At 58.2% G+C, this 9,755-nt stretch overlaps 2 protein-coding genes across 3 annotated transcripts in view; both read right to left on the bottom strand.

The window, feature by feature from the left end:
• Window positions 1-173, bottom strand: part of MAP4K2 (mitogen-activated protein kinase kinase kinase kinase 2) — a 31,027-nt gene extending 30,854 nt beyond the window's left edge. Inside the window, exon 1 of the mRNA XM_044448516.1 lies at window positions 69-173. Coding sequence (XP_044304451.1) covers window positions 69-164 — 96 coding nt within the window. The 5' untranslated portion in view covers window positions 165-173. The remainder of the gene's footprint in view (window positions 1-68) is intronic.
• Window positions 174-1,799: 1,626 nt separating this feature from the next.
• On the bottom strand, window positions 1,800-9,458 carry MEN1 (menin 1). Of its 2 annotated transcripts, XM_044448518.1 has the most exons (11): window positions 9,261-9,458; window positions 8,345-8,794; window positions 7,134-7,342; window positions 6,112-6,240; window positions 5,857-5,897; window positions 5,154-5,241; window positions 4,524-4,660; window positions 4,016-4,154; window positions 3,612-3,782; window positions 3,330-3,470; window positions 1,800-2,163 (listed from the first exon to the last, which is right to left on the bottom strand). In XM_044448518.1, the coding sequence occupies exons 2-11, from the start codon at window positions 8,778-8,780 to the stop codon at window positions 2,104-2,106; spliced, it is 1,551 nt and encodes a 516-aa protein (XP_044304453.1). In that variant the 5' UTR covers window positions 8,781-8,794; window positions 9,261-9,458; the 3' UTR covers window positions 1,800-2,103. The 2 variants fall into 2 exon arrangements, with proteins under 2 accessions (XP_044304453.1, XP_044304452.1); XM_044448517.1 differs by lacking the exon at window positions 1,800-2,163 and having other exon boundaries at window positions 2,522-3,470.
• Window positions 9,459-9,755: the final 297 nt, after the last annotated feature.

Below are 9,755 nucleotides of genomic sequence, written 5' to 3'. Positions count from 1 at the left end.
GCCCGGGGAAGCGCGGCGCCCCGCTCGCCCTCGCCGAGCCGGCCGTGCGCCCCGGGCGCGCCGCGCACCTTGTAGACGTCGCCGTAGGTGCCGGAGCCGATGCGCTGCACCAGCTCGTAGCGCAGCCGCGGGTCCTGCAGGGAGACGTCCCGCAGGGCGCTCATGGTGCCTCCGCCGCCGCCGCGGACGAGCGACGCAGAGCCGGGCGGACGGGCGGGGAGTGCGCCGCCCCTGGGGCGGAGAGGAGCGCCGGCCGCTGGGAAGGCGGCGGCGGCGGCGGCGGCAGGAAGGAGGCGGCGGCGAGGCGCTAAGCGCCGCCTGCCAGCTTCCCTCGCCTCGCCTCGCCTCGCCTCGGCGCGAGGGAGGAGCTGCGCGCCAGGGCAGGGGCAGGCCTCTGGGCGCGTGCAGAGTGCCCCGCCCTGGGGTGGCGCCACGCTAAGCGTCAAGGCCCGAGCAGGCCTCTGGGCATGTGCAGAGGGGCGCAGCTGCGAAGTGGCACCGAGCAGCCGCTGCCGAAGAGTAGCCATGTTGGAACGCCCAAGTTTGTCTGCTACTCCAAGTCCGGGGTGGGACGGGGGCGACTCAGGGGCAAATGCCTAGAGGCAGGGCGGCCTCTGGGCATGTGCAGAGTGGGCAGCCCGGTGGGAACATCTACCACAGCAAGAATGATGCAGGGAAGTTTTCCTCCTGGCTGAGACTGCCAAAGGGCAGACAGGCATGCAAGCCAAAACAGAGGGCAAGTAAAAACCACGGATCATGGGTAGATGGGGAGGGGGGCGGGGAGCTCAAAGGAAGCCGGTGGCAGCGCAGAGGAAATGGGGCACGGCGGTTTCTCATAATAGATCAGAGGACAACCAGCCCTGAGAAAACACACATTTTCTGAAAGGCACTAAGCACTAGAGTGCTTTTACTCTTCCTTTGACTTTCCCCAGAATTATGGCCCACCTACCCATTTTGACTGCACAGAACCCTCATGAGGACTAGAAACAGCCATCCCTGCCAAGCACAGCAAACTTGAGCAGGGCCTCTTCCTGGGCCCTGTCTGCTCACGCAGTATCAGCACAACTCCGAGCTGCATCTGAAACGCTGACCCAGCAGCACAGTAACGGGTGACCAAGCACGGATGCACCACTGCCTCTCTCCACCAGATGCCAGCACTGGAGCTCAGCAAAGGCATCATCACATCCCCAAAACACTTTGTGCGCGCTCTCCGTACCGGTTGTCGCTCCGTGCACCATCCCTGTGGACGGGAAACGTGGGGTGCAGCGGAGCATCCACAAAAGGCACCTTGGCCCGACCCAGGCAGCTCAGGACAAGTCGCGCCAAATTCGGCGCCTCAGGGCAGGACGGAGGAACCTGTGCTGGGAACCACTTTTGGAAAAGATTTTGGGACTTCAGGAAGGCTGCACTTGGCCCCACACACGAGGGTCTTTTCCACATGGTCCTGCTCATGGGAACCTCACAGAAAACGGCTTAGCCTCTGCTTCGACCCACAGCATTTCTTCCAACCTGCTTTAAAACAAACATTTCCCTGGAAGGTTTGTTTGTCCTGCACACTTGAGCCTCAGGCTGCAGTCCTGGGTGAATTTAGCCAGAGCAGAGGCCCAGCGCTCCCAGCTGGTGCTTTTTCTATTTAAACACGGACAAAGTTTACTCTGCATGCCCAGATGTAAGCAATCCCTTTATGCCGAAGCTTTAAAGACAAACCAGAACAACTCGAGGAGATACCCATCATGGAATGCTTTTTAGCTGTTCATAATTTTTCTACCTGAAATACTTGCATTTTGAAAGGTCTGTAGAAACGTTGGCCCTAAGATTTTATTACAGGAACTGCTGTAAACTACTCAGAGAGCTCCGGCTAGCAGAAACAATAAAAAAATAAAATAGGTTTCCTCAGATATGAGTCCAATTGTTTAAGGGAAGGTAAATTTGCATTACGCTATTTGTAATGGAACTTGCACTGTAAAGATGCCTCCTGGTTTTTTTGCAGGGAATCGTCCAACATCTCGGATCCTCTGACCTGGTTTGGGGGTTTCCAGTCTAGCCCTTGACGCTGATCTAGGACAACAGATGTGGCCAAATTGTCAGCCAGGGAAAAGAAAATCAAGGGACGCTGTCCATTTGCATCAGGAAGATGACGACAGAAATAGCCGAGTGAGATTCCTGAAACACAGGAAATATTCCACCAAATTTTGATCTTAACTGTGTACTCCCTTAGGCGAAAACCCCATGGAGAAGAACCAATTGAGGGAAAGGAGGGCCTTTTTGTCCACTGGATCACTGAAGCAGCAACACGAAAAGGAAAACTCTTTTGCCAAGCCGTGTACGGCCTTGTCCAGAACAATTATAACCACATCCATAATCAGAGCTGACAAATCAACTTTCCTACCCACAATCCAATCTGCCCATCTCGAAAAATGCATTCCCGGTGCCCTCGGCAAAGCTCCCAGATCTGTCAGCCTCCAAAAGACACAATAGCAGGATCTCCCTTGGAAAACCGACAACCAGAAGAAGCCGATTCTTCATTTTTAGAAAAAGCCTTGCAAAATTTATTCATCCAACCCTCTTTCAGAAGTTAAAAAAATCCATGTAACGTGATGGGTACAAACGCTGACCTGGTTTCCTGTCATTTTGGGGGTGAGAAATCAAAAGCCAAAGACCCCCCCCACACCAAATCCCTCTTTCTGTTTTTCCTTTTTCACCCGTCCACCTCTGCCCCCCACCTCCCTTCTCTTCTGACACCTTGAAACCCCAAGTCCCATGGCTTTGGCGGGCCATGAGCTCGCACCTGAGATCTTGCTTCCAGAAAGGGGCTGCTGCATCAGCAGCACAGGACCCCCGGGGAGCGCTGCCCCCCGCCCTGTGTCCAAGCGGGGGATTCTTGTCCTGCTTTTTCGGGAGAGGGGCTGGCGCAGGCCGAAGCCCAGGACGTCCGGCCAGCCCCGGCCCGGCCCAGCACAGCTGGGAGGTCTCACTGCCACAAGCCGCCCTCCCGGATTCCTGGAGTGCCGCCAGCACCGGCACCGGCACCGGGGTGCTCAGAGGGACTTGCGGGGCCGCTTGAGGAAGGACAGGGAATAGTCTCGGGGCGCGGAGCCCTTCTGCTTCTTGAGCTGCACCTGGGACTGGGCCGTGAGCTGCAGCTTGATGGCGCTCGAGTTGATCTTGGCGGCCACCAGCAGCTCCTTCATGCCTTTCATCTTCTCGCTCTGGAAGGTGAGGACGGGCCCCTCCGGAGGCGGGCTGGGGCCACTGCCAGGGCCCTCCTCCTTCTCTAGAGGAGGCCTGTCCACCCGCTGGCCAGAGCTGGGCCGCCGGCGCTCGGTCACCTTTTTGGGCAGGGGCGGCTCCTCTGGCTTGGACTCCCGGCGGGGCCCCCGGCGGCGCCCCTCCCGCGGGTCTTCGCTGCCCTGGTCGTCGTCCTCGTTGGCGTCCACCTCCCGGCTCACCAGCGTCACCTTCTGCCGCACCTGCGGGGGGGGGGGGAGAGGACGCTCAGACTGGGCCCAGCCCCCACTTCAGCTCAGAGCTTTAGACCTGTGATGGAGGAGGAAGAGGAGCGGCGGGGCGGGGGCTCCCCCCAATCGCTCCACCACGAGGGGAAGCCTCACCGTGCCGTCGAAGCGGCTCAGCGACTGGACGAGGAACGTGGCCCAGCCCACGTGCAGGACCGGCGTGGGGCTCCCTTCTTCCCACTTGCAGATCCCGTCGTAGAAGCGCAGCAGGTGGCCGAAGCACTCCGGGTCCTGCAGGGCCGAGCCTCCGGCTTGGGACGGGGAAGCCTGGGGGAGAGAGGGAGGCTGTGCAGACGCCCCGGGGAGCTCTGCCGGGCCGCGTCTCGTCCCGGAGGCCGGAGCCCCACGCGGGCTGGCGCGAGGCGTGGATGGAGAAGTTCCACGCGGGGCATGCGCTAGCCACGAGAGAGAGGCACCTGGCGCAGCGGCGACTAACCCACCCCGTCCGTGACGGCGGGAGGGCACGGCCACCGTCCTCCCCCGGCCTTGCGGCTCCGTACCTCGCCTCGCTCGCCGGCGCCCTTCTCCTCTGCCGAGTCGGCCAAGCTGGCCACCTCTTTGAGCAAATTGGGGATCACGTCGTTGGCCACGTCAAAGAACTCCTTGTAGATCTCCTCGTCCTCTCGGCAGTAGTTGTAGCTATTGACGTAGTGAGAACAGGCAAGACTGAAACGGGTTTCCAAGGCCGGGTGAAAGCCCAAGCACTTTAGACCGACCAGGTTTGTTCTGTACACTTGCCTGCAAGCCTCTCTTTCTAGACCGCAGCTGGCTTTTACTAATCTGGTTCTACACTGCAGTTTTCCACCTTAAAAAATTCAGGCCGCAACAGATGCGTGCCCAGTCCCCTCCCAGCAGAACCTTGGCAAGGGCATTCGTTGGTGGCAGTGAAAAACAGCTTGCCACTGGAATCTGGTCGAGGGCAGCAAAAGACCCCCAGCGCTGCTCAGCTCCGACACGCAAGGACGCTTCCGCTACCACCCTTTTGCCAGGTCAGGGAAGGGAACTCACTCCTGGATCACCGTGGCCGAGTCCGCCCAGGCCTCCAGCGCTTCCTTGACGTTTTTGTTACGGCAGTGGTAGCCGGCCAGGTACATGTACGGGTAGATGTGCTCGTTTCGGTAATACTGCTTAGCTGAGTTGATAGCCTACGGGGAAAGCAGGGTTAGGGGAGCTAAGAAGCCACTGGGGGTGGGGGGGGGGATCCCATTCAGGCCGGGCACGAGGGGGAGGCAGACGAGGATGCTGAAGCGTGCCGATTCGGGAAGACACAACCAGGTTGTTTTGGGGAAGCTGCAGGTCATTTCGGAGGCCCACGTGTTCCCACGGGGTTGCAAAGTCCTTGCTCCGGATCGGCTCCACCGAGCCCCGAGGGGTCATTCTGCAGCCTCTCGTGAAAGGGTGATTTTTCAAGGGGGCTGCAGAGGGGAGGGTTAAACCTCCTCTTCTCACAGGGTGCGACGCTTCCCTGCCACCCTCCAAAGTCTTCCCCTACGTGGGAATTAAATTCTGCGGGGGCAGGGGGGCATGTCCATGGGGCCGGAAGGAAAATGCAATGTTTACCCCAATCAGGGCTTTTGCTTCATTCCCCCCCCCCCCCAATAAAACCACCCTCACATCCCAAGAAACGGAAAAAATTACCTGGTTGTAGATGAAGAGGGGGTCGGGGCGGCCAGGGGTGGGCTCCAGCTCCTCGAGGTCAGCAAGGTTGCCCAATGCCATGGGGTACCTACAGAGGACACCACAGGTTTAAAATGAGTTGCAACGGGGGCAGTAGACCCTGGGGAAGTGAGAATAAGGCCATATGATGCCCTGTGGAAGGAAGATGGAGATGGAACAGGCAAAGCCAGACTCAGCGGCCTGTCTCTTTCCTCTGCCCTCCCCTTGCCTTTTTCCTTGTATGCTGTGAACGACAGAAGCAGTGCTTCGATGGCTTTCTTCTTTTTCTGCCGCCAGCTGCAGGGAGGGGGGGGCATGTGGGAATGTGGCTGTACAGCAGCAAAAGCAGGGAGAAGTGACGGGGCACGAAGGCTCACCCCGATTGGGGTGCACAGCAGCTGTAGGCACATGCCCAAGAATCCTTCCATCACCCCAGCTGACCCCCAGCCAGAGCAGCTCTCAGGGCCAGAAAGGAGCACAGCCGTGGGGCAGAGCATCGGTTTGATCGCCAGCACCTCCAGCTCGGGCTGGAAAACCCCTCCCCGAAACAGTGGTGTGCAGCTGCCGGCCTGGGTCGGTGATAAGAGGGCCTGATTCCGTCTGAGGCGGAACTCCCAGTGTTTCCAGGTTGGGAATCCCTGCCTGAGACTAGCAGAGCAAAAGCGGCCTTGCTGTAGAGACTCACCTCTCCAGGTGCCCCAAATCATACAGAATCCACAAAAGCCTCTGCAAAGGAAGGGGAGAGAGGTGAGCAAGGAGGATATGGGCAACACGGCAGAGCTGGGCGTGCAGATCCAGGCCAAGCAAGCGGGGGCACACTGGGGGCAGGACCCCCCCCGGATGGAGGAGGCACCCCCGCCCCAGAGGCAGGGGGCCTTGAGGCGGTGGGGCCTGCGCAAGGAAGGGGTGGCGCCTGCGAGGCCCGGCCACGACGGCTCACCTGCTGCAGCTGCAGCAGCTCCAGGCTGTCCGAGTGCAGGTCTATCGAGGGGTTGATCGCACACACCATAAACGCGACCTCCATCTGGCGGGTGCAGCCCAGGTAGGAGCCCTTCAGGTACAGCCAGCTCTGTAAGGAATTTCACAGCAAGAACTCCGCTGGGGTGCGCACCAGAAGAGGGCTTTTTCACGCACAGCCGAAGGCCCGAAGCTTCCCTAGACCGGGCCAGAATATTTATCTTTGTAATCCAAATAAGACTCCTGTCTTTTAACTTCCTGAGATTCTCCAGGATCTTGGGGGAAGGTCGGTCTTTCCCGTCACCTGAGCCCCACTTAATCAGTGAACAACTCAGGGAATTGGACTTCTCGGCCCTGGACCACCACATGGAATGGGGCAGGGCAGAGACCAACAGCATCGGCCTTGAAAGGATGCCAGCACTGTTATCTTCGTATTGGGGGGGGGGGACTGGCTGGGAGAACACCGATTTAATCTGAACATGTTGAGGGCAGACGCAAGATTTGCAACACCGCGATCAATTCCTGCAGAAACCAGAGCAGAGTCCTGAATTGTATGAATTAACCAAACAGGTAAGAGGTGTACAACTTCAGGCCCACGAAGGCAGGGTTTCTGTGCGGTTTTATCCCTGTTCTAAAAAACTGACATGCTTCTCCGAGGACTGTGCTGCTCACGCGGAGAACCTGAAGCTACAAAGCCAGACATAAAGGACCAAGCGCCTGATGCCAAAAGGAGACGGCAACGTGAAAACCATCGTATGCCCCAGAATCGCTTTCGGCTGCACAACGAAGGCACACAGATGTTCCTGAAATAAACGGTCCAAGGTAGCTTTTCCCAATCCAGTGCCTCTGAACGTGCTGGACTACAACCTCTATCATCCACAGCCACCAAGGAAGGGCAGTGTCGAGCTGCCGTGTGCAAATACGGAAGGGCAAGAAGCGAAATGTTTATCCAAATTCGCCCTGAGAATTCAACCAAGGCAAGACAGGTTCTCAAAGAAAATTTACCCGCTCCGCCACGCCGGAGCCGATGGTCTGCCCACGCCGGTCCTCATTCCCCTTGCCGTGCCACGTCACCTCTGCTGTCTGCTCGCCGTCCTTGCCGAACACGACCCACGCGTGGTCTTCAGAGAGCGCCAGGTGCACGTCCAGCAACCCCAGCGCCTGGCAGGCGCCCACGACGGCGAAGGCCACGCCGGAGCTGTCCAGCTTGGTGCCTGGGGAGGGGAGACACTGAGCAGGTCACAAGCCCGAGCGGGGAAGAGCCCCCGCCTCCCCCAGTCTGCAACGGGTGTGCCAAACCCAGCCCTCGCGGCCACTTCGCTTCCCGAAGCCCCACCTCTCCAGCCTTGACACAACACAGAATCATTTTTTCCTTCCACCCTGAAAACAACACTGAAGGGGGCAAGCCATCGCAGGAGCCAGAGAAATGAAAATATAAATTTACTTGAGGCAGTAGTAAAACATGCGCATGAAAGCTGACTTAAAACACGCACGCGGCAGTAATTGATTAAAATTAGCCAACCCAACAGGCCAGGTTATATGCAAAAGGCTTGCCTGAATAAAAATGTTTTTCTGTGCTGGTGGAGGCATAGCAGGGAGGGTAGAACCAGGCCTTCCTTAAGCTTAGTTTCATGGCCTGGGAGCCAACACAGAGAAGGCCCTCACAACCCTATACAACTTTGAGGGTGGCTGCCCAGGAAGAGGGTTTGAAACCTGTGTGTATCCTGACAGGCTCAACGAAGTAGGAAAAAGAACTTGATAAAATATATGGCAAGAAGCCTCTCGGCCCGGGAAGACGATCTGATGTGTCGCCTGCAGCTGGGAGACCCACAAAGCCTCCCCTGGCCCATTCGGGGGACTTCAGCAGCCACAGAAAGGGGAGTGAATGCTTTCTTTTGCTCGCTTATGCCCTGCATTCACAGTTCCCCACTGCATTCAGCACGCCACACATCACCTTCAACGTGAGCTTTTGTTTCCTCCTAAGCATCGTCCAATCGAAAGCGAGGTGCCTGGGATGGACTAGGCCCTTGGGGTCAGAACAGGGGCTAACTAATCCAGGAGCGCCAGCTGTGCATTGGCACCCCTGCCCCACAGCCAAGCCTAAGTTTAGGACAGAGTCTAGGGTCACACCCAAAGCGTGAGCTGGAGACTTTAACACGCTACACGTCCGTCTCTTGCGAGCTAAGGTGGAGAGCACAACACCTTCAAGGTCCCACCTGTGATGAAGCTGAAGAGAGACTGGATGTGGGCCCGATCCTTGAAGTACGAGCGGCTCAAGCTATTCCAGATGACGTCCGAGACTTTCTTGACCAGCTCCCGGGAGGAGTAGCCGTCCGGCCGGGGGTACAGCGAGAGATCCACGGCCCCACGAATCTGAGCGGTGAAGCGGGCATGCAGCGCCCCGATGATGCTCAGGTCGGCCACCGGGAAGTACGTCAGGCTGTCAGGACCCTGTGCTGGCTCGAAACTGATGCCGGGAACGTTGGTGGGCAGCACGCGGTTGACGGCCAGGAAGTGCTCCACAAAGCCGAGCACCAGCGAGAGCAACACCAGGTCCGGCTGCTCCCGCTGCAGCTCCAGTTCGAAGAGGTGCACCACGTCCGAGACCGAGCGCAGCGGGAAGAGGGCCTTCTGGGTGCTTTTCAGCCCCATGGCCGAGCACAGCGCTGGGAGGAGGAGAAACAGGGGAGGTCGGAAGAAGACAACATTAGGCGCACCCCCCATCAAATCCCCATATATTTTTATTTATCCATGGGTTATATTTATAGCACCCCATAGCCCTGAGGGTTCAGACAGGAGAGACTGGAGGCATGTTTCCCATGGGGTCATGAGGGGCCGGGCACGACTTTGGGACTGAACAACAAACAAGCCCTGAGTTACAATAAGACAAACTGCATTAAGAAAACAGAAAAAACTGAGAAAAACCTGTTGTAAACCATCCCGAGACGTCTGTGAAGGGACGGTATAAAAAAGTTTTAAATAAATAAATAAACCAGTGAGCTCCTGCCATAATTATCCCGCCCCCACCAAAGGGGCTTTTGAACATTCGAAAATCGCTAATTCCAAGTGCATTTTAAATGCACCCGAGACACAAAACAATCAAGATTATTTGTTTAGGAAGTGCAGCATTACCTTGCCAAAAACCCTCAACGCTGGTCTACCCTTGTTTAATGCAATCCAAAACCTGGTTGAAGGAGCAATCTTGCAACCTCTAGACAGTGTTCCAGAACCAAAATCGGGGGCAGCCCACCAGACTTAACGGGGACTATCAGGAATGCATGTTCCCTCTCCCAGCAGGGCGGGGAAACTGCGGGAACCCCGGGAGGTTGCTGCTGCCAGTCCGTGTGGACAATCCTGGGGTGGATGCACCCGGGACCAGACCCCCTCCCGCGCGACCCCCCCATTCCGTACCCCTCCAGCCCAGGAACTGCGGGAACCCGCGCAGCAGGGAGGCCCCGCTGGGCAGAGGGCGCAGGGTCGAGCCCCCGCGCAAGCCCCGAACCGAACCAGCCAGGCTCCGGGGGAGGGCGCGCCAGGCGAGCACCGCCGCCGCGCGTCTGCCGGCCCGAGCAGCGCGGCTGGGGCGGGTGGGGGGCGAGGCCGCCCCTCCGGCTTGCAAAGCCCCGA

The sequence above is a fragment of the Varanus komodoensis genome, unplaced genomic scaffold (genome assembly GCF_004798865.1).
Source record: "Varanus komodoensis strain SLA01 unplaced genomic scaffold, ASM479886v1 scaffold55, whole genome shotgun sequence".
NCBI classification, from domain to species: Eukaryota; Metazoa; Chordata; class Lepidosauria; order Squamata; family Varanidae; genus Varanus; species Varanus komodoensis.
Note: the sequence above shows the minus strand (reverse complement) of the source record. Positions and strands in the feature narration are given on the sequence as shown.

Bases quoted from the DNA above. Each gene is read 5' to 3' on its own strand.
- MEN1 (XM_044448517.1), bottom strand. From the start codon at position 8,780: ATGGGGCTGAAAAGCACCCAGAAGGCCCTCTTCCCGCTGCGCTCGGTC. The intron at 7,343-8,344 runs GTGGGACCTTGA...TCCCCTCCCCAG, and splicing joins TCTCTTCAGCTTCATCACAG to GCACCAAGCTGGACAGCTCC. The intron at 3,783-4,015 runs GTACGGAGCCGC...TCTCTCCCCCAG, and splicing joins GCGCCGGCGAGCGAGGCGAG to GCTTCCCCGTCCCAAGCCGG.